General features: G+C 36.9%; 1 protein-coding gene across 2 annotated transcripts in view; it reads right to left on the bottom strand.

The window, feature by feature from the left end:
* Nucleotides 1-23,951, bottom strand: part of adgrv1 (adhesion G protein-coupled receptor V1) — a 153,736-nt gene that overhangs the window by 65,919 nt on the left and 63,866 nt on the right. Inside the window, exons 57-80 of one of the 2 annotated variants that reach the window (XM_073839689.1) lie at nucleotides 23,173-23,352; nucleotides 22,216-22,380; nucleotides 21,542-21,662; nucleotides 21,268-21,391; nucleotides 21,001-21,139; nucleotides 20,392-20,574; nucleotides 19,725-19,960; nucleotides 19,492-19,640; nucleotides 18,317-18,515; nucleotides 17,954-18,173; nucleotides 16,596-16,835; nucleotides 16,348-16,497; nucleotides 15,618-16,094; nucleotides 15,364-15,507; nucleotides 14,102-14,273; nucleotides 13,871-14,006; nucleotides 11,258-12,096; nucleotides 9,931-10,048; nucleotides 9,656-9,827; nucleotides 6,485-6,727; nucleotides 5,283-5,690; nucleotides 2,701-2,885; nucleotides 2,368-2,620; nucleotides 1,524-1,663 (exon numbers count right to left, since the gene is read on the bottom strand). In XM_073839689.1, the coding sequence (XP_073695790.1) occupies nucleotides 1,524-1,663; nucleotides 2,368-2,620; nucleotides 2,701-2,885; nucleotides 5,283-5,690; nucleotides 6,485-6,727; nucleotides 9,656-9,827; nucleotides 9,931-10,048; nucleotides 11,258-12,096; nucleotides 13,871-14,006; nucleotides 14,102-14,273; nucleotides 15,364-15,507; nucleotides 15,618-16,094; nucleotides 16,348-16,497; nucleotides 16,596-16,835; nucleotides 17,954-18,173; nucleotides 18,317-18,515; nucleotides 19,492-19,640; nucleotides 19,725-19,960; nucleotides 20,392-20,574; nucleotides 21,001-21,139; nucleotides 21,268-21,391; nucleotides 21,542-21,662; nucleotides 22,216-22,380; nucleotides 23,173-23,352 (5,393 nt within the window). Of the gene's footprint in view, nucleotides 1-1,523; nucleotides 1,664-2,367; nucleotides 2,621-2,700; nucleotides 2,886-5,282; nucleotides 5,691-6,484; nucleotides 6,728-9,655; nucleotides 9,828-9,930; nucleotides 10,049-11,257; nucleotides 12,097-13,870; nucleotides 14,007-14,101; nucleotides 14,274-15,363; nucleotides 15,508-15,617; nucleotides 16,095-16,347; nucleotides 16,498-16,595; nucleotides 16,836-17,953; nucleotides 18,174-18,316; nucleotides 18,516-19,491; nucleotides 19,641-19,724; nucleotides 19,961-20,388; nucleotides 20,575-21,000; nucleotides 21,140-21,267; nucleotides 21,392-21,541; nucleotides 21,663-22,215; nucleotides 22,381-23,172; nucleotides 23,353-23,951 lie in introns of both variants that reach the window. The other variant, XM_073839690.1, reaches the window with a different exon arrangement.

The raw sequence follows: 23,951 nt of genomic DNA, 5'->3' as shown, positions 1-23,951 counted from the left end.
TAATAGTTGCATATGTGTCCCTCAGTGTGAAAAGATGGATCTCAAAATCATTTGAGTCATTGTTGGAAAAGGGTTCAAATACACAAAAATGCTGAAAATGCTGAATTTGTGGGACCTGAAGGATTTTTCTGAAGAACAGCAGGCAGTTTAACTGTTCAGACAAACTCAAACAAAGGAACTCATGAACAACTATTACTAAACAAAAAAAACACAGCTGTGGATCATTCAGGTAACAAGACAATATAAAGAATCAAGTGTATGTAAACTTTTGAACGGGGTCAACTATTATTTTCTTTTGTGGACTATATGTAAACGTCTTTTAAGTGAAATATCTTACTCAGGTCAGTACTAAATAAAAAAAATAACATGCATTTTGTATGATCCTTCTTATTTTGGTAAAATAATTAACATTTTGCAGATTCTGCAAGGTGTATGTCAAATTTTGACCTCAACTACAATTTACAATGATATTGTAAAAAGTCAAATTTGTTCTATACTACTGATCTAAATCAATTTAAAATAAAAGTAAACTAAAATTAGTCATTACTGATCACTGTTATTGGACCGATGTATTGTGCATCTCTAATTCATAATTCCTAGAACTGAGGCAAATGTTTTACTAAACATGATGGTTCAGTGTGTTGTTGGTTCAGGCTGTGACATGAGAATTTGGTTGGAGGAGTTGGACAATCTTTCAGGACATTTTAAGACTAAGCTCAGCGCGACAAATCTCACCCAATGGGGAAACAGAAAGCTGTTAAATTGGACTTGACTGTCTGTTCGTCTAAATTAAACTTATGTAACACCAATTTATCATTCCAAATGATCTCTCATTACTCTGAATTCCAGCTATTAAGCTGTCACTGAGATTAGTTTGCTGAGGAATCATTTAGCTCTAGGGTGTCGTTTACACTACAATGGATCACAATTGCATAATAAATGGTTATGAAATTGAGAAAAGGTCCCAAAGTTAAGAGGAAAAAAATAATATTTACAATATCTGTTATCTAAAGCATAATTCAGAGAGGCATCTGTTTTGCATCAACCCAAATCCGGAGAGAATTCAGGGACAAACTGTACTGCGAATATTCTAGGCTAAAAGCTGTGAAATGTCCTCTAGAATAGCTTCCTGGCCAAAAACACACCCCGTAGAACATACTGAACTTTCTCAGTCAAACACACACACACATGTGCTAAAGAATGTGTGAGACGGGCCTTAAAAGACTTCATCATGGCAGGTCATGAGCCCTGACCCTTAAGCTCCACTGTACACACAGTCTGTCTCACCAATGACTCTGAAATACATGGACAAGGTCAGAGCTTTACCACCACCAGATGGTCTGTCAAGTTCATTCGGATAAGTACTGTGATCCCAAATGTGTTTTCAAGTATAATTGAAGAGTAGTAGAATGTGTGTGTGGGGTATATTTGTACACTAAAAGAGCTCCTAATTTGTAAACAGCTGCAGTTTTACAATTCAACACTTTAATATCTATATGCATGTGTTTGCGTTCTGTAATTACCTCTCAGCAGCCTGATTCCACAGGAGGCACAGAGATTGAAGAGGTTTTCCACGTCGGTCCGGTGTGTGTATGCGGTAAACAACCTCTTGACCGTCAGCAAGAGGTTTAGAACCTCTGCCATGAAGACTGACTGAGAAAACCTGCACAAACACGCACACATATTCAGATTATACAGAGTAAATTTGACTATCAAAAAACAGTAAAAGTGATCAGTTTACCAATTCCAAGTGCAAATAAAAACTATTATAACCACTATAAATGCTCTGTCCAGAAAAAGCCACCCATAACATGTAAAATTACACACTGAGAAAGAAAGGGAGACAACTTAAAATTTCCAACCCAACAGTGTCTCCTGCTGGACACTTGCGGGACACAAGCTACATTCATCTTTGTGACCATGGACCACAAAAACACTCTTTAAGTAGCATGGGTATATTTGTAGCAATAGCCAAAAATATATTGTATGGGTCAAAATTATAATTTTTTTTTACGCCAAAAATCATTAGGATATTAAGTAAAGATCATGTTCCATGAAGATATTTTGTACATTTTCTACCATAAATATATCAAATCTTAATATTTCTTCATTTGGACAACTTTAAAGGCAATTTTCTCAATATTTTGAGTTTTTTTGCACCCTCAGATTCCTGATTTTCAAATAGTTGTATCTCAGCCAAATATTGTACTATCCTAACAAAACCATACATCAACGGAAAGCTTATTTATTCAGCTTTTAATTTCAAATTGACCCTTATGACTTGTTTTGTGGTCCAGGGCCACATTGTTTACATTGTTTAGTGTTGAGCACTGATGCATTGAGGGATACAGTGAAACACTCTTTCACCTTATCATTTAATGCGCTGGCTTTTGTGTTGGTGAGGAACCAGTGCTCAGTATTGTACTCTGTGAAGTGCACTTTACGGCAAGCGGACGGGGCCATGCTGTCCGCAGGAAGGGCTGGTACTTCCAGCAGGGTCTCAGGCAGGGTAAATGTGTCTGAGTTTTTGCCTGTATATGTATGACCGTTGATCTGAGTGGGGTACCAGTGGTTAGCAGCTATGGTGAAATGCGGGCAGGTATCCAGTATGGTTGTGCCTCTGGAGTATAGACAAAATCAGTGCAAATAAGAACGAGCTCAGGTAAAAGCAAAATAGAAATGACAATAAATAGATCTGACCTCTTTCCTTCTGCCCCACACTCAATGTCTGTTAGCAGGCTGAAGGCAAAACGCTCTGCCACCTCAGCCAGCTGGCTCAGACCTCGAGTGTCTGCTCGGATGGGGTTCACCATAGCACACAAGAGGTCATAGGTCAAGCCACGGCTGCTGTCTTTTAGTGGAATCTGCTCAGCATCGTTCAGAATCTGCGAAGTGAGTTAAAAAAAATTAGAAACCTCCATTACAACATTCATTTTAGAATCATTTTAGAAAAAGTGTGTGGTGCTGGCAATACATTTTCAGAGTATTCTGGATGGTCATTAAGGCGCAATCACATTCACCATTGCTTTTTGAAATCTTGTGGATAAAATCTGTTTATTTCAATGCCAAAAAGTTCCCCAAGCAGATTTCGCTCATGTTTAAGTTGGTCATGCAAATTCACTTTGGTGCATGCTGACCTTAACAAGAACCACGACTAAGCATTTTGGTTAAATTCTACTTTCAGTTATTTAAATTGTAAAAGAAAACTTAAAGTAAACCAATGTTTAAATCTCAGAAACCCTGATTTGCTTATATTGTTGTAGTACTATTAGTGTGAAGTTTGGGTGTTACTTTGTTTTCAGTAATAAAACAGTACAGATTATCTCAAAAGACAAAGCTTCTTTTTTTTACACAGTGGAGCCTTGAGGCTGCACATACAAAGCATTCTACTCCCTAGATAAAAGATTTCTATGAACTAAAGGAACAAAAAAGCATTGTGAGGAAAGCTGTCTTAATTGATCTCTGGGGGGCAATATGTGACCCCTCATTGTTTTTTAGACAGAACATAGACCAGCTGGATTTCCTGAACTACTGTATCCAAAAATTCTCAAGATCTGAAAAAAATCTTTAAATAAATTCTTGGCTCTCTGAAACCAGATAAACATGGTCATTATTCGCTGAATTAACATGAACTAATGTTCAAAAGTTTTGGGTCTTTTTGTTATGTTTTTAAAAGAGTTGTCTATTTGCTTTGAAAGGCTGCATTTATTTGATTCAAAATCCAGTAAAGCTGCAACCAACTACTTAAATAAGGGGTAAGGATCATAAGGTTCAATTTTTTAAAATTGAGATTTATACATCATCTGAAAGCTGAATAAATAAGCTTTCCATTGATGTATGGTTTGTTAGGATAGGACAATATTAGTCGAGATACAACTATTTAAAAAGCTGGAATCTGAAGGTGCAAAAAATCAAAATATTGAGAAAATTAAAAAATTAAGTTTTGATATATTTACGGTAGGAAATTTACAAACTATCTTCATGGAAGATGATATTTACTTAATATCCACATGATTGATGAACAGAAGTAAAAAAAAATAGAAAATTTTGTTGTTGGCTATTGCTACAAATATATCGGTGCTACTTATGACTAGTTTTGTGGTCCAGGGTCACATTTAGTCCTGTGATGGCGAAGCTGAATTTTCTCCAGTCTTACTTCTCGCAATTACTTGAGTGTCACATGATTATTCAGAAATCAATCTAATATGCCAATTTAAGCCTCAAGCATTATTTCATACTATTATGAATGTTGAAAACAGTTATGCTGCTCGCTTGCTTTTGCTGAAAACTTTTTTCCCTAGGATGCAGTGATGAATAGAAACTTCAAAAGAACAGCATTTATTTTAAACACAAATCTTCTGTAACATTATAAATGTCTTTACTGTCACTTTTAATAAATTCAATGCACCCTCATGGAATAAAAGAAAAAAAATCTAATTATTTAGTCAAATGAGAACATCCTAATTTTTTTTTCAGATTGAGCTAACTTTAGGAAGAATTTTTTCGAATGTTTACCTTTAAAAGAGAAGTTAACTTCCAGAATGAAAAATTCCTGATAATTTACTCAGCCCCATGTCATCCAAAATGTTTATTTCTTTCTTTAGTCACAAAAAAATTCAGTTTTTTGAGGAAAACATTCCATTTTTCTCCATATAGTAGACATTAGTGGTGACCAACGGGTTGAAGTTCCAAATTGCGGTTTCAATACAGCTTCAAAGGACTCTACACAATCCCAGCCAAAGAATAAGGGTCTTATCTAGCGAAACGAATGGTCATATTCTTAAAAAAAAAAAATATTTATACTTTTTAACAACAAATGTGTGTCTTGCAATGCGCATGAGCGTCTTCACACATTACGTAATCACGTTGGAAAGGTCCCACGCAGTTCTTTGTCTGTGTACTTTGGTTCAATAGTGGGTAGGGCAATAAACTCCTCCAATGTCTCCTCCTATACTTAAAAATTATTTAAATGTTCCTTTTAAAAAAATGACCTATCGTTTCACTAGATAAGACCCTTATTGGTTGATTGGTTTTATGCAGACCCTTTTGAAGCTGCATTAAAATTGCAATTTGGACCTTCAACTTGTTCACCACTATTGAAGTCCACTATCTGGAGGAAAATCCTGGAATAAGAAGAAAGAAAGCAAGAAGGTGGAAGAAAGAAAAACATGAACATCTTGGATGACATTGGGGTAAGTAAATTGTCAAGAGATTTTTATTCTGGAAGTGTTCATCTCCTTTAAATTTGATATCAAACAAACACATTTTCCTCATTTGCTTACCTTGCTTAGTGCATCTAACACTGCAGTGAGCTGCTCCGGAGTGATGTCCTTACTAACTTTATTGATAAGCCCTTGCAAGACCCGATTGATGATGGTCTCATCCAGAGGCTGATGTAACTGGTCCAGCAGGGCCCATACTGCCTGAGACTCCGAGTCTGAAACCAGGGTGATGTTAGCAAGCCCGAATTCTGGGTGAACTCGTGCACCACCAGTGGCATCAGAGAGAAGCACGCGGAACCGTTTGGGCGTTGGGTTGGAAGAACCAATGTTCGGTGTAAGGGCTACATCCAGACCGGCACTTCTCTGTCCAATCTCAAAAGTCAGGGTGCCCTCTGCCATGACAAAGTCCTGCCCTGCCACAGCAGGCCAGATCAGAGTGGGTCCAATAGACTCCGCTTTCTGAAGCTCCTGTGAGAGCAGATGACACAAAACACTATTAACACTCTGATATTTACACCGAAAATCAATTTTCGGACAATTCGTAAAGTAAATGAACACATAGCCAGAGGTTGACGAGGTCGATGGTTAAAATTTTAAAATTCTGATATTTTAAACTTGCAGATAGATGACAAATGTTCTGTTTTTTCTTTGAATTGTGAAACACTTCCCGGAAATGAAAGGTATTTCCTTGTGCCTAAAAGTAAAACAGTAGTCAAGGAAAACTGAAAGATTAAGGAAAGGAAAGGGTGTGCCACAGTGACAAAAAGAGCAACAAAAAAAGCATGAGAAAGCGTTCCCACAGACTGATGTATTTTGGGCGTTAAACAATGTTCGACATGTCAAATCCTACTTTTCCAGTTCCACTATGCAACCATATATATTACCTTTGAAGTATCTGCTGGGAACTCAGTGGCCTAATTGCTCATAGCTTTTATCTTCTCTACATTCATCATCTTAGCTCATGAATTTGACATCATCTCAGTCCTCTAATTACTAATGAGGTCACCTTATGTAATGGGGTCAGAGAGGGGTGTACGTTGGGTAGTGGTAGATGGACATGCAGCTGTTCTTTAATTACAGCCAATGAGCGACTAATGAAGATACCTGAATTTTCAGCAATAATCTAAGCCATGAAGCATATGTTCTGAGTTTGTGCTGTACATGACGTATTCTCTATGCCTCCTTGCTTCTGAATTCTGTATAATATTGTGCTTATAAAATATTTCTTATCTTGGGGATGAACTTTTCCAAATGAATCTCACCTGCATGCGGTACTTCACAGAGATAGCTGATGCTGTACTGGCGTCCCTGTAGACCTGAAGACTGATACTCGTGGCTTTGAGGGTGACCACGGGTAGTCTGGAGCCTTGGGCGAAGTACACCAGCCCCCGCGGGTCATCACTCTCCAGCATGGTGATATTGGCAAAACGCGCAGTTTGGTTTATGGTGGCACCCTCACCCACTTTATAGACCTCTACTAGAAACCACACCTCATACTCTGGGTCCTGCGGTACACAGACAAAAACAAAAAAACAATGAGATGATTAGAGAAGCTGTAAAGGTGGAATCCTCTTAAAGGAGAAGTCCGGTGTGATATTGACCTAAAGTGTATTGAATCATGATACCGAGTGTGAACGTACCTTGCATATCTCATCTCGTCTTGTCCACTGCAGTCCGAAATCTGGGGTTAGTTAGCCGATGCTCACAACAGGTTGACAATGATGGTGAATAGGGCATCGGAATAGCCATGTAAATAAATCACTGTTTTACGCCATTTACGAGGCACACAGTAGCTCCACACTTCATTGGTAGACTTCCAAGGGCCCTGACATTTAAAACGAGACATTGAGAACTTTGAAAAAGCACCGGTAGTTTATTTACAAGAAGATTTATACAGACAGTACCTGGAAGAAAAAATCCGGTCGAGTGACGAGCAGGAAGGAACTTATCAGGTTATCAACTTATCAGGTTGTAGTTTCCTTCGTGCTCGACACTCGACTTATCATGACTAAATTCAAGATGGCGGCGACCGGATTTTTTCTTCCAGGTACTGTCTGTATAAATCTTCTTGTAAGTAAACTACCGGTGCTTTTTCTGAGTTCTCAATGTCTCGTTTTAAATGTCAGGGCCCTTGGAAGTCTACCAATGAAGTGTGAAGCTACTGTGTGCCTCGTAAATGTGACCCTGGACCACAAAACCAGTCTTAAGTCGCTGGGGTATATTTGTAGCAATAGCCAAAAATACATTGTATGGGTCAAAATTATTGATTTTTCTTTTATGCTAAAAATCATTAGGAAATTAAGTAAAGATCATGTTCCATGAAGATTTTTTGTAAAATTCCTACTATAAATATATCAAAATGTAATTTTTGATTAGTAATATGCATTGTTAAGAGCTTAATTTGGACAACTTTAAAGGTGATTTTCTCAGTATTTTGATTTTTTTGCACCCTCAGATTCCAGATTTTCAAATAGATGTATCTCGGCCAAATATTGTCCTATCCTAACAAACCATATATCAAAAGAAAGCTTATTTATTGAGCTTTCAAATGATGTATACAACTCATTTTGTAAAATTTAACCTTATGACTGGTTTTGCGGTCCAGGGTCACAAATGGTGTAAAACAGTGATTTATTTACATGGCTATTCCGATGCCCTATTTACCATCATTGACAACCTGTTGTGAGCATCGGCTAACTGACCCCAGATTTCGGACTGCAGTGGACAAGACGAGATGAGATATGCAAGGTACGTTCACACTCGGTATCATGATTCAATACACTTTAGGTCAATATCACACTGGACTTCTCCTTTAAGCAATACATAAAAACAAGCATAATCAAAATAGACAGAAAGCACTGAATGACACTGAAAGGAAACAAAAATAAGAATGAGAAGAAAGAAGAAACAAAACAAAACCTTACGAAAGACATCTGAAAGAAAAACAGATGTCAAAAAATATATAAATCAATTAAACGAAACCACAAAGGAAAAAAAAACCTTCTGAAAAATGTCATGCCAGTGTCTGCTAAGAGAAAAATAAGAATGAAAGGAATGAAAAAACCAAACCAAAAAACTTCTGTAAAAAGAAACAAAAAATAAATAAATCACCCCCAAAAAGAAAGGAAAAAAGCAAAGCAAAGAAAATAAAAGCAAAATCTTCTGAAAAATGGCATGCCAGTGTCTGGGGGGAAAAAACACAACACAAAACCAAAAACCGAAAGCACAGAAAAAAAGGAAAAAACAAAAACAAAACCTTCTGAAAAACATCAGAAAAAAGAAACAAAACAAAAATAAATTAAACAAAACCACAAAGCAAGGAAAAGCAAAACCTTCCGCAAAATGTCATACCAGTGCCTGCTAAGAGAAAAAAATGAGAATGAGAAGAAAAAACAAAACAAAACCAAAAACAGACAGTACAGGAAGAAAAAAAAAAGGTTAAACAAAACCTTGTGAAAAACGTGGGGGAAAAAATCAAACAAAACCACAAAGTAAAAAATTGCAAGCAAAAAAAAAACAAAAAAAAAAAAACAAAGCAAAGTGAAGAAAAGCAAAACATTCTGAAAAATGTCATGTCAGTGTCTGGTATAAAAAATAAACAAACAAACCAAAAAAACATAGACAAACCAAAAACCGAAAGCACAAGGGAAAAAAAGCAAAAGCAAAACAAAATCCTTCTGAAAAACATCTAAAAAAAAAAAAAGAAACAAACAAAAATAAATAATCAAAACCAAACAAACACACACACACACAAAAGCACAGAAAAAAATAAAAATAAAAAAACCCTTCTGAAAAAAGGAAACAAATCAAAAATAAATCAAACAAAACCACAAAGTAAAGAAAAGCAAATCCTTCCGCAAAATGTCATAATGTGTCTGGTAAGAGAAAATGAGAATTAAAAAAAAAAAAAAAAAGGTAAAACAAAACCTTTTGAAAAACATCAAAAAACAAAACAAAAAAAGTGAAGAAAAGAAAAGCAAAACGTTCTGAAAAATGTCATGCCAGTGTCTGGTAAAAAAAACAACAACAACAAAAACACAAAACAAAACCGAAAGCACAAGAAAACAAAGCAAAAGCAAAACAAAACCTGAAAAATATCACGCGAGGGTCTGGTAAGAGAAAAATTAAAACAAAACAACAACAAATAAAATCCTTCTGAAAAACATCAGAAAAAAGAAACAATAAATAAACAAATATCACAAAGCCAAAAAACAAACAAAACCAAACAACCGAAATCACAGAAAAAAAAGCAAAACAAAACCTTCTGAAAAAAAAAGAAACAAACAAACAAAAAAAAGCAGAGACAAAAACAAAAACAAAGCAGAGAAAAGCAAAACCTGAAACATCAAAAAAAACAAAACACCTTTTCTCAGTGTCTGGTAAGAAACACTTTTAAAATATAATTTAAAAAGTACAATCTGATTTAAATATACCTTGTCTGGCCGGACCTCCAACCTGAGGGCACAGAGTACTTCTCCTTTCCTGCAGACAGATGTGCCCGAGGTCTGCTGGAGCTCTTTGGTCAGATTCACCCCCTGACTGACCACCGAGGGAACTGCAGTGCTGAACGTGACCCGCCAAAACACCAACACATCTTCAAACGCTCTGGAAACATTGGGAAAATCTGTTTTTAGGCATTTGTAACTAAAACTGATTAAAACCAATTTGCAGCAGTGAAACCACAACATCATCTCAAACATTATTATACCTGTTTTCCTGTCTTTCCAGAAAGAGCGTCGCAGTCCTGTTCACTGAGTCCTCATCCAGGATCTGACCAGACTGAGAGCTCAAACTGAAGCCAACTATACCATTCTGAAGATCACTCCCTGTCACAGAGAAAACATAACCACCTGAGCTCAAATATACACTATTAGTCATAAGATTTCATTTTTCCTTCAATAAAATGGATCAAAAGTGACAATAAAAATATTTACAATATAACAAAAGATCTCTGTTTCAAATAAATGCTGTTCTTTTGATATTTCTATTTATTAAAGAATGCTGAAGTATAAATAAATGTATCACAATTTCCAAAAAATATTAGGCAGCACAACTGTTTTCAATTTTTAGTCGAACACATGATTAAAATTGTATGCATTTTTTGTATTTATTTGTATTTAAATATATACACTATCAGTCAAAAGTATTTGAACAGTAAGATTTTTAATGTTTTTAAAAAGTATATTCTGCTTACCAAGCCTGAATTTATTAGATCTAAAGTACAGCAAAAACAGTAAAGTTAGGAAATATTTGTATTATTTAAAATAACGATTTGAATATATTTAAAAATGTAATTTATTTCTGTGATCCAACTAAATTTTCAGCATCATTACTCCAGTCTTCAGTGTCACATGATCCTTCAGAAATCATTCTAATATGATGATTTGCTGTTCTAGAAACATTTATTAATATTATCAATATTTAAAACAGATGAGTAAATTTTTTTCAGGATTCTTTGATGAATAGAAAGACCCAAAGATCAGTATTTGTCTGAAATAAAAAAAAACTTTTGTAACATTATACACTATACCATTTAAAAGCTTGAAGTCAGTATAATTTTTGGGAAAGAAATGATAGAAATTAATCATTTTATTTAGCAAGGATGCTTCAAATTGATCAAAAGATGAATTAAGTTCAAAAGATAAATGCTTTCTATTCATCAAAGAAACCTGAAAAAAATTCTATTCAGCTGTTTTCAACATAATAAATGTTTTTTGAGCAGCAAATCAGAATATTAGAATGATTTCTGAAGGATCATGTGACTGGAGTAATGATGCTAAAAATTCAGCTTTGAAATCACAGGAATAAATTACATTTTAAAATACATTCAAATAGAAAACAGTTATTTTAAATATATTTAAAAATCAAAAATATATCATTTTAGATAATGGACACAAATTCTAAAAACAAAAACAAAAAAAGTGTCACTTTTTGTGGTAAAAAAAGTGAAAGAAACCTTTGGCAGAAAAACTAGATGTCAATAGGTCAGAAAAAATCCTTATTGTTGAGCCCTGTAAAGACAATAAGATTCTCACCCAGAATAATGATTTTGGCAAAGGAAGTGAACCCGAGTTCATCTGGCACGCTGACAATCTGTGCTCCACCTTCTGCTTCGCTGAGGTAGATAAAGAACGCCTCCTGCCCCTCCGGCTCCTGATCATTCAGTATGAGGACACTGACCTCCACCTCATTCTGTCCCTCCAACAACGTGACAGTTTGGGTCTCCAAGGCAAAGTCCTCTCCTTCCAGGGCCCAGGTGCCATTATGCTCTCGATGAAACTGGGCTGCATCCACCTCTAGGGTTTTAAGTCCTGCATAGGCTCTGATTTTGGCACTCACCACTCCTGTGAGCCCCAGAGACCTGCGTACTCTTAAGGCAAGCTTCTGTTGGGGCGCCCCCTCCTGACTGTCTTCAGAAATGCGTATTATTGCTGGCCCTATACTCAAAAATCCACTAACAACATCATTAGCACGAATAGTAACTTTAGCGACACTATTTTGAGACACAATGAGAGGCTGAGCTTCGATTGAAGGCAAACTGGCACTGAGAATGCGCACGCTGGTTAAGTTGACGTAAAAATCCTCATCTGGTTCAGTTAGGGAGTCATCGAGAATAGACAGCCGAATGGCTGCAGATGTTTGGCGGGAATCAAATATTAGCTGCCCATCTGCTACCGATGCAAAGTCCTTGTCAGGTTGGGCAGTGCCAGGCGATGTCTTGTAGGAGATGCTGGAACGGTTGCTGCGGAAGCCATAGAGGCGCTGGACGTAAAGGGTGATGGTCTGCACGTCCTCCTCAATGACCAGCTGCCGAGAGTCAGGACGAAACTGGTATAATCCTAATGGCTCCACCTCAGCTACTGTGTAACCAGTCCTGAACATACAACACATACATCAAAGCATTTAGATATCACAGATATTTGTGACCCTGGGCCACAAAACCAGTCATAAGGGTAATTTCTTCGAAAAGCTGAATAAATAAGCTTTCCATTAATGTATGATTTGTTATGATAGGACAATATTTAAAAATCTGGATTCTGAGGGTAAAAAAGGTCAAAATGTTGAGAAAATCACATATTTACGGTAGGGAATTTACAAAATATCTTCATGGAACATGATTTTTACTTAAAGGAGTAGTTCACTTTCAGAACAAAAATTTACAGATAATGTACTCACCCCCTTGTCATCCAAGATGTTCATGTCTTTCTTTCTTCAGTCGTAAAGAAATTATGTTTTTTGAGGAAAACATTTCAGGATTTCTCTCCATATAGTGGACTTCTATGGGGCCCCTGAGTTTGAACTTCCAAAATGCAGCTTCAAAAGGCTCTAAACGATCACAGCCGAGGAAAGAAGGGTCTTATCTAGCAAAACGATCGGTTATTTTCTAAAAAAATTGCAATTTATATACTTTTTAACCTCAAATGCTCATCTTGTCTAGCTCTGTGGGTACTCTGTGTATTCCGGTCATCGCTGTTTTACCTTTTTTTGTAAAGTGTGTTTGATCTTATTTGCACGTTCACTTTGTAAACACTGGGTCGGTACTTCTGCAGCGATGTAGGACGATGTAGGATTTTTCGGCATACCCTAAAGGGGGTCGCACACCGGACGAGAAACGCAGCGCAACGTCGCCTCGCGCCGAGGACAGCTGGAGGTATCGCACACCGGACGCGCACATTCTATACGCGTCAGCTCATTTTTCAGTGAAGTTCTGAACTGCAAGTGACGGTTGTGACCTTGTAAATCCAGTAGGTGGCAGTCAAAGACAGTGAATGTAATTACGACAGGCAAATGTTACATAGGACTTTAGATTTTGCGTATGAAAAAATGTATTGAGAAAATAAAATATGAATGAATTATATAGGTTTACATTTTTTTCAAGCTGTAAACCTAATGTAAGTAGTATTTTGCAGCAGTGGTATCTTGTTTTTTTAATCTAATAGGACGATTTGAGACAAATATGATGTTATTTAATATAAAACTATGCAGATGGCGCTCTGTGGCGCGGCAGAAATTTGAACAGCTTCCTGAGTCGTAGCTGGGCGCCGCGGACAGACGCCGCCGGTGTGCGTATGCTCATAGAAAACAATGTGTTCGAATTTTAAAGACGTGGCGCGACGCGGCGCTGCGCTTCGCGTTCGGTGTGCGACCCCCTTAACTGTCATGAACTGGAATACACAAAGTACACACAGAGCTAGACAAGATGAGCATTTGAGGTTAAAAAGTATATAAATTTTAGAGAAAATAACCCATTGTTTCACTAGATAAGACCCTTCTTCCTCAGTTTAGAACCCTTTGAAGCTGCATTTAAACTGCATTTTGGAAGTTCAAACTAGGGGGCACCACAGAAGTCCATTACATAGAGAGAAATCCTGAAATGTTTTCCTCAAAAAACATAATTTCTTTACGACTGAAGAAAGAAAGACATGAACATCTTGGATGACAAGGGGGTGACTACATTATCTGTAAATTATCTCCTTTAATATCATTATGATTTTTGGCACAAAAGAAAAATCGATCATTTTGACCCATACAATGTATTTTTGGCTACTTCTACAAATATACCCGTACTACTTAAGACTGGTTTTGTGGTCTAGGGTCACATTTATGAAATAGGTTTTTGTTTTTATTTTTGAAATGAACAGGGTTACCTGAGACGGGCTCCACCAGGTGACTCTGACTCTACGGAGGTCAGGTAAACAGCATGTGCTGTGACAACTGACATGTTATTAACAGCATTGAGAGAGATCACCTCACTCCTCTGACCGTGGGCAAGCATTATAGTGCCTTCAGATAAAGAGAAAAACAGCAGATTCAGACTAATGCTGTGTCAGTTGAACATTTTAGCTTTTTTCTCATACATACTGAGTCATTTCTCTAACCTGATCTTGGAGAGATGTCTCCTGGCTGGTAGCCTGGTGGAGTTTGGCCAGGAGGAAACCCAGAGCTCCATCGGACAGTTACGTTTCCATATAAGCCTGTCCGTGTCACCAGCGCCTCACACTGGCCACTCTCTATATCCGAGACACGTAGGGCCAAAGAGGCAAATCCAACCTGTAGCACAAAGAGAATTCATTTATTGTAGATTATGTCTATTATAATGATGCATTAAAGGATTTTTTTTGCATTGTGATATTATTTTCATAATACTAAATCCACAAATCGTGGTCACAATTTACATGTGAAAAGTTATATACATTTTTAGTATTTTTAACAGGTTCAAAAATGTAACACGAGTATAACAGTTGTAACACAAGACAAGTTTTATATTGTCTTTTATTTTTGGAGTGCAATGTGACCTTTTTGTCGTGAGATTCCATAATATTCATTCATAGGGCTGGGTTTTAACACCAATTTCACAATTCAATTATGCTTCACAAGCTTCTGATTCGATTTGATCCGATTAGATTCATTATCGATTATTTTAGATATATATCAGGTAAAGTACATGGCAAAAGGAAAAAAATCTCTCAACTAATGCTATAAAATAGTTGGTACTGAAGTTGAGGTCAAAAGTTTACATACACCTTGCAGAATCTGCAAAATGTTAATTATTTTACCAAAATAAGAGGGATCATACAAAATGTGTGTTATTTTGTGATGTTTCAGAAAGAAAACAGAATGCATTGAGAGCCAGGGGTGAAAACATTTGAACAGAATTAAGATGTGTACATTTTTCTTATTTTTTTTTATTTAGTACTGCCCTTTAGAAGCTACAGAAGATATCTACATGTTTCCCAGAAGACCAAGGTAAATTTACTCTGATCTTCACATTCAAAAAGTTTTCAAAAGTCTGTGTGGAGCAATGGCTGTTGTCAGACTCATTGTTCAAACAAACACTGGATTATTACAATTAATGGCAAAATGAATGTTTGGAAATGTAAACTGATATTTCCTACAAACACACTGCAGCAAAAGATAACTGACTTAAAAACATTTTCTGGTGAAAATACTAGTGTTCTAATAAATTTGGCCACCACTGTAAATCAAAAAAATGTAATAATATAATGATTAAATAAATAAATGCTGCTGCAACTACAGCGTGTAAAATATTTTTGGACAAAACAAAACTGGCAAACCAGTACTAATCTATTAACTGTACATGAACATCAGTGAAAACATCAGTGTTTTCACGCAACATCACCTCAGCATTAGCTGCCACTTCAGGAACAGAAACAACAGCCAGCTTTGATTCCAGTTGAATTCTAGGAGGGGAACCGAGCAGGGGACCAATCAGACTCACATCCGTCAGCTCAACGCTGAAGTTAAAGCCTGTCGCAAAGAACACCTGCAGTGGACACAAACAAAACATCAATATGGACCTTAATAAGGTTGACAAGCTTCTTAAAGTCCTTTATAACATGTCATATTTAATTCAAAATCAAATAAATTACACACCTGGCTACTAAATGGCACTCTACCGCCGGCCTCACGTTCTCCATCCTTCACCAGTATTTTCCCAGTGATTGTGTCCTCTGTAAAACTCTGCCCAGGGGTGGTAAAACTGATTCTGTATCCCACACTGGCATTCCCAAATGCCCCTGCCAGCCTGTTCACACTGATAATGAGGTGTCTGCTTCGGTCCGCCACGTTAACAACTACTGACTGGTTTTGAGAATAAAGGACAAACACCCCGTGGGGTTCATCATTGGCCCGGACCTTCAAACGAGTACTGCTGCGGTTTGTATCCAGCTCTGCACCGCCCTCCACAGAGATTAGACGGAGGATGTACGTCTCCTCCAACTCAGGCACAGAGTCGGGAAGGAGGGTGAGGACTATCTCTGCCACACGCTGTCCTGCCAGGATGGTGACAGAACCCTGCAGGGCAGCAAAGTCTCCTGATGTGTCTGCATCACTGATGATTTCCCAGAAAACCTGAGGGGGAAACAATTATTGGATTTGAAATCAATTTATGAACATTTAGATAAAATTTGATTACATAAAAATATATACACTACCAGTCAAAAGTTTTTGAACAGTAAGATATTTAAAGTTTTTTTATTTTAGATAAATGCAGATTTTTGGATCTTTCTATTCATCAAAGAATCCTAAAAAATTTACTCAGTGTTTTAAAATGTAATTTATTGGAACAGGATATTGAATATTGAATTACTGGTTGTTTTCCTACCGTGATGTTGCCCATGACGCCCTCTCTGCGTGTAATAAGGAGTGATATTTTGAGCGGCCCTTCGCTGTCAGAAGGCTCACTGTATATGCGCTCTTTCAGGTCCTGTTCTGTGAACTGCACTATGCCATTGGGGTCTCCAAACTTGTCAATCTATAGAACACACACATTGTATACCATTGCTAAATTTATACATTGCTGCATTTACAGTTTTATTCTGTTATCCCTTTTCCGTGCTGAGCAGGACGTACCGTGAGTGTGACAGATCCGGCTCTGGGATCAACACCCATCTCTCCAGAGAGGATGCTGAGCATGACAATGAATTTCTCTGTGACCTCCACCTCACCGTGAGGCAGGATCTTCAGCTCAATGCTGCGCACACCCCCTTCCCCGTCTCTGAAACTGAACGTCCCGTTCACTGGTTCACCAATGTCAGTGTTTACTGATGGTAAAACCTCATTTGAGTTTGGACCTAGAATCTGCCATATTACCTGAGGGAGACAACAGAGGAAAAGGAAATGACACAAGCGAACACATTTAAACCACTACTTTAAGACTGCATAGGTAGCACAAGATGACTTCCCTTAAAATGCCATCCGGTTTGCACTTATTTACATAAAAATTCATTACATTTAAAGCTTTTAGAGGCATTTACAGAATGCCTGTAAATTCATTAACAATTTATTGTTAAAAAAAAAAAAAAAAAAAAACAGTTCTGAGCCTAGTCACCTATTTTCATTAAATTTCATTACACTGAAAGCTTTTAGATGCATTTATAGAAAAATAAAAGAATAAAACAAAATAAATAAAACACAATAAAATATTTGTAAATATTGTAAAAAAGAAATCAGTTCTGAGCCTGTCACTTATTTTCATTCAAATTCATTACATTGAAAGCTTTTAGACACATTTACAAAAAACAGATACAATTAAAAACATAAAATTAAATAAAATATTTGTAAATATTGTTAAAAAAAACTGCTCTGAGCCTTTTTCTGTCACTCATTTTCATTTACAGAAAAATACAATAAAACGAAAATAAAATTAAGAAAATATTTGTAAATTATGTAAAAAAAAAAAACTGTTCTGAGCCCGTCACTTATTTTGATTAAAATTCATTACATTTAAAGCTTTTAAACACAGTTACAGAAAAACAAAATAACAGAATAAAATAAAATAAAGAAATAAAATATTTGTAAATGTTGTAAAAAAAAACAGTTACCCTTGTCACATTTTTTCATTAAATTGTTTTACATTTAAAGCGTTTAGATGCATTAACAGAAAAAATAAATAAATAAATAAAATAAAATGCATAGTACTAGCCAAAAGTGCTTTGAAGCCTGTTTCGAGAGAAAAAAATGACTGCAAAAACACTACTTTAGTCTGTTTTCTAACTTAAAATCTACAAGAAATATAGAGGTCTGTACTAAATCATGTTCTGATCTATCAAAATATTCTATAATCCTCATTTACCACTTTTTTAATTACACACATATAAGTGGAAACATCCTGTTCAGGGTCTGTCTGTCCTCCAATTGCTTCCCCACATGTAAAACAAAAATATTTTATGGATCTAGAAGTGTGAGGTCATAGTCTAGACGAGGCTCACCGTGGCGTCTCCCAGCAGCCCATCCGCTCTCTCTACAAACAGGGTCAGTCTGAGGGTACTGTTGGGGTTTGGAATGGTGATGGCGCTTTGGTTGATGAATCGTACAACACCATTTGGCGAGTCACTCTTGGCAATTGTAATTCGTGCAATTAGCTGAGCTCCAAGTATGGCACCTCCTGTGGCACCGGTAAGTTGCATCTCAAATATCTCATTAAATTCACTGGGTGGAAGACAAAAAATGATTACATGAAACATGCTACAAGTTCACAAAACAACCACTCATTAACAATACAATATTCGAACATTCAACCAATATCTAATGAGAGCATACTGTATTTATCAAGTTGATAACCCAATCCTTACCTCTCTGTGTCATCCACAATAGAAACATTGATATAGTTGAGGGTTTGGCCATGCTGAAAGGTGATGGAGCCATTGAGCAGGATGTAATCTAAATCAGGTTGAGCAGTCAAACCTTTGGAGATAAACTCTGCTGAGACCTGACCAAAGGATCCAACACGCCTCAGTACAGGGATGGACAGAATTCCTACATCCTCCTCAACTGAGACAAACAAACAATTGGAGAAACTGTTTTAGCATAATCCATCTTTTCACACTGAGGTCAACTAATGGACTCATATGCAACTATTATAGAAGGTTCAAACACTCACTAATGCTTCAGAAGGAAGCACAATGCATTAAGAGCATGAATTTGAATATCAGGGTAAATTTGACTTATTTTGTATCCTGGTAAAACATGTAAGTATCTTCTGTAACTTCTGAAGGGCAGTACTAAATTAAAATGAATATGATATTTAGGCACAATAAGAAAAATGTAAACATCGTCACTCTATCCAAAAGTTTTCACCCCCAGCTCTTAATGCATTGTTTTTCCTTCTGAAGCATCACTGAGTGTTTGAACCTTCTATAATAGTTGCATATGAGTCCCCCAGTTGTCCTCAGTGTGAAAAGATGGATCTCAAAATCATACGGTCATTGTTGGAAAGGGTTCAAATACACAAAAAGCTGAAAAATCTAAGTATTTGTGGGGCCTGAAGGATTTTTCTGAAGAACAGGAGGCGGTAAACTGTTTAGAACAGGGACTCATGAACAACTATCACTAAACAAACAAAAAAATACAGCTGTGGATGATTCAGGTAACAACACAGTATTAAGAATCAAGTGTATGTAAACTTTTGAAAAGGGTAATTTTTATAAATTCAACTATCATGTTCTCTTGTGGACTATATGTTAACGTCCTTTATGTGAAATATCTTATTCAGGTCAGTACTAAATAAAAAAATAACATGCATTTCGTATTTTGGTAAAATAATTCTGCAAGGTATATGTAATCTTTTGACTTCAACTGTACATCACACCCCTATCATACATAAATATATATATATATATATATTACTGGCCAGAAGTTAGCTATATATTTTTAGGTAAAGACATTAAAGATTAAAAAAAAAAAAAACACAAAAACAAAAAAACACACAAAAAGATCTGAGAAAAATATAAGGAATGCACAAAAGTACCAGTGATGTTGACATATTTGGGGTCAAACTCCAGGATGCCCTCAGCATTGTCATTTTTTTGGATAATCACCATTAGGGAGGACAGATTGCCAATAGCTGGAGGCTGGTCAATCTGTAGGCCGTATTCTCTCACTGTAAAATCCATTAAACTGAAAACAAGAGAAAATAAATACATTTTCAGCATGCATAAAAGTAGCTAGCTAATCCTATTCCAAGTGCAGGCTGCACTCTACCTGGCATTTAGAAGCTCTACTAGAGTAATGTTGAGGAAAAACTCCTCTGGTCCTTCTGGAAGATCGTCATCGAGTATAGTCAGCGTAATGACCCTTGAGCTCTCCCCAGGCCTGAAGAGCAGCCGACCAGAGGACTGTCCAAAATCCTGTCCACTAATCGCAGATCTGCCTTCTGTGTGGTAACTGACCCACACACTGCCAAACAGACCCATAGAGCGAACGATGGTCACGTTTACCTGGTAAAAGAAAAAACAATGTTAAAGACTGAACTACATGTACCTTTGAGTATAAGTTCACAGATAAGTTCACATTCCCATCTCCTACAATCTGCTAGAATTGATTCTAGGAAAACTTTAATGATCAAAGCTACCCTGTGTGTCCGTTTCTAAATTCAATATAGTCCTATTACCTCTAAGTTGCTCCGTTATACCCAGTAAGCACACTGGGAAACCTTGGGTTCATTAATCTTGACACAAAGACTTTCATAAAGAAAACTTTCCAGTGTTTTTTGTCATTGGATCAATGGTTGCTAGGCTATTGCTTTATGAAAGTTAAAAAAAAAAGATTCAATGACTTTCCCAGTCAAGGGGAACAGGCAGTAACACATAGTCCTCTGGTTGTGGTTTGTGTCTCATCAGTGCTAATGTCATGCAAGGGGTCTCACAGCTCTGTCCTCCTCAGTGGCACGCAAAGAGGCTTGGGAGAAGGAGAAGAGCCCATGGGGAAGGTCACTGGCAGCCATAGTGATGGTGGCAAGTTGTCTGTCATGGTTGATCGCTGAGCCCGGGGTTAGAGAGCTCAGTTTTAGCTGATATACACGTCTTTCTTCTGGGATCTCATCATCGAGTGCCTGCAGAAATGAGGAGAGGGAATCAATCTTCCTTTGAGTTTTAAGAGTCTAAGATGGTTTTGTTTTTTATGGTTTACATTGGAAAAGTTTGGGGGTCAGTATTTTTCAAGAAATTAATACTTTTATTTAGCAAGGATGCATTAAATTGTTTACATTTCTAATGCTACAAAATATTTATAAAAAAAGTATCATGGTTTCCACAAAAACAGTTTTCGGCTACAAAAATGTTTCTTGAGCAGCAAATCAGCATATTAGAATAGTTTCTGAAGGATCATGTAAGACTGAAGACTAGAGTAATGATGCTGAAAATTCAGCTTTGCCATCACAGGAATAAATTACATTTTAAAAGATATTAAAATCAAATTAAAAAGAGTTCTAAATTACAATATTAAAAAAAATATTATTAAATAAATACCATTGTTTTACCTTGAGCTGAATTGTAGCTGCAGACTGGCGGTCTTTCATGACAACTTTGCCAGAGGTCTCCTCAAACTCTGTATCTGCAGCTGAGGTGATGTTCCAGAAGATCGCAATCTCACCAAAGATGCCTGGACCTCTTACAAGACTGCAATTGATAGGACACAGTCGATTATCAAATAGTATTTTTGTCTGTGAATTCTGTTTGGTGATGCTAACGGTGAAGAAATTAAACATCCATTAACCTCTGTTGGTAGGAGAAGGTGAAAAGTTTACCTGACCAGAGCTGTTCCATTGTAATTGTCTCTTGGTTCGCCAATCAAAACGTTCCTGCTGGAGTCAGCAATTCCTACAGTTCCCAGGGCACCCATGTCAGCTTGAATAACAACCGTAGCAACACCTATAAGAAAACAAATGATGTAAAAAGATGTCTGACCACTATCTGCCAAAAATATAGAAACTTAGAGAGCTTCAAGTAGTGATATTTGTGAAGACAAGAAACAACAACTGTTTCCCAGATGTTATCAATGGTAATAATACGCTGACAAACCTCTAACTGGATCAATGACTGGCTCATTCTTTGGAGAGAGCAGCTGGATGGTGAATCTCTCCTCTCCCTCCAGGACAGCATCAGCCAAAGCCTGAATGACTAGAGTCTTCTTTGACTCGGTCTACAAACAAAAAACAATTTAACAACTGTAATTATCTCACTGTGGCATAGGTAAAAGTGCTGTTCAAATAACTTAAGGAAACCCTGTATATTAAGACTTGTATGTCTTAATATAAATTAAATCATGTCTTTTACTGAAATATGTAGTAGAAAATCCATAAAAGATTTACATTGTTTAAAAAAATCTACATAATTTTACATCGATAGAAAAACAGACTTATATTGCTTCTCTTTGACTGAAAATGACAACCAAAAGACACACAATGTGGCATCGTATCAGTATTTTATTTTCCAAGCTGTGTTGCGGTAAAAATAGCAACAGGTAGAGCCAGTAGCTCACCGATTGCAGCCATTTCACGTCATTGAAATAATGGCGTCCCCCATAGTCCAAAATATGTATAAAATGATGTGGCTTTTTAAAAAATGTGAGTCTATCATGGGTTTTCTACTACATATTTTAGTAAGAAACATAATTTATGTTATATTAAGCCATACAAGTCTTAATACCCCGGGGTTTCCTTAAGACAACAGTCATATTCACTATTCATACCTACCCCATTAAATATTAGAGTTCCATTATGAGGGCTTAGGTCATCTCTGCCCTCTTCCTGCAGAAGCCAGATCAAATGCACCACTCCTTCACCTCCTGAGCTTCGCACTACAGTCAGTGTAGCTATAGAAGCTGGGTCATTTAAAAACTGAGGCTCAGACACAGAGACCTGAGGAAAGATAAAAATATATTACCATGGTTAATCTTTTCAATCAAGCTGATTATGTTTTTTTATGAAGTAACCACACAGGTATCCAAACATTAATGCCACTAGTTAAACTAAGTAAACACAAGGTTACACCAAATAAAGTATAACACATAGAAAAAAGCTGCCACAAAGAAATTTATACAAACAGTTACTTAAAGGTTGTATCAGCGATTTCTAGCCTAAAACATTAACTGTCAATTTCAGCTGACCTTTCTTCACGATCCGCTCGCTGCCTGCCCCATAAATTGTCTGTGAAAAACCGCGTCTCTCTGGTCAGCCTAGGGTCCGAGATATGCCAAAAAAACAATCGGCACTACCAACCTTTCCACAGATAAACAAACAGTGTTCCAACCAATCAGCGTCAGGGGTTTGGTGTTGTGGACTTTCCTACTGGTGCAGGGATGTGAGGGAGGCGGAGCGAAAGTCCACAACACCAAACCCCTGACGCTGATTGGTTGGAACACTGTTTGTTTATCTGTGGAAAGGTTGGTAGTGCCGATTGTTTTTTTGGCATATCTCGGACCCTAGGCTGACCAGAGAGACGCGTTTTTTTCACAGACAATTTATGGGGCAGGCAGCGAGCGGATCGTGATGAAAGGTCAGCTGAATTTGACACTTTATGTTTCAGGCTAGAAATCGCTGATACAACCTTTAAGAGTTATTACAGAAATGTCTCAAATATCCAGAGTGGACCACACACAAAGCTTATAAATGTAAGGTTTTGCAACTATTACGAGTGAGACTGAAATTTACCATTAGGTCCTCAAACCCAAACCGACCAAAAGGTGAATCATTGGGCGGGATGCTGATCACAACAGATGTCTCATCCCCCAACCTGGCACCTCCAATGACTCGAACCAGTTTTACCATAAACGTCTCTGTGGACTCCACAATTGTGTCATCAATAATGGTGATCTCAATATAAGCCACTGCCTGTGGGGAAAAAAACAACTTATAACATTCATTTTTATTCTATGTTCCATCTCCACTATTTACAGGCTTTTCCAGCAAAAATCTGGTAAAGCTCCCCATAATCAACTACTTAAAAAAAAGAAAATACAAAAAAAAAAAAAAATCTAGCTAGTTACCGAGTTAAGTTAAATATTAAATAAAAAAAAATTCTGGTGTTAAAGGGGTAGTTCATCCAAGAATAAAAATTCTGTCATTAATTACTCACCCTCATCTTGTTCCAAACCCGCAAGACCTTCGTTCATCTTTGAAACAAAAATTAAGATCTTTTTGATAAAATCAGAGAGCTTTCTGACCCTGCATAGACAGCAACACAACTACCACGTTCAAGGGCCAGACTAGGAGTAAGGACATCAAAAAATAGTCTATGTGACATCAGTGGTTCAACCATACTTTTATGACAGCACGAGAATACTTTTTGTGCATAAAGAAAATAAAAATAATGACTTTATTCAGCAATTCTTCTATTCTGTGTCATTCTCCACCATTATTTTTGCTTTATTTGTGCACAAAAAGTATTTTCATAGCATCATAAAATAGAACCACTGATGTCATGTCGACTT

This window comes from Garra rufa, chromosome 5 (genome assembly GCF_049309525.1).
Source record: "Garra rufa chromosome 5, GarRuf1.0, whole genome shotgun sequence".
NCBI classification, from domain to species: domain Eukaryota; kingdom Metazoa; phylum Chordata; class Actinopteri; order Cypriniformes; family Cyprinidae; genus Garra; species Garra rufa.
Note: the sequence above shows the minus strand (reverse complement) of the source record. Positions and strands in the feature narration are given on the sequence as shown.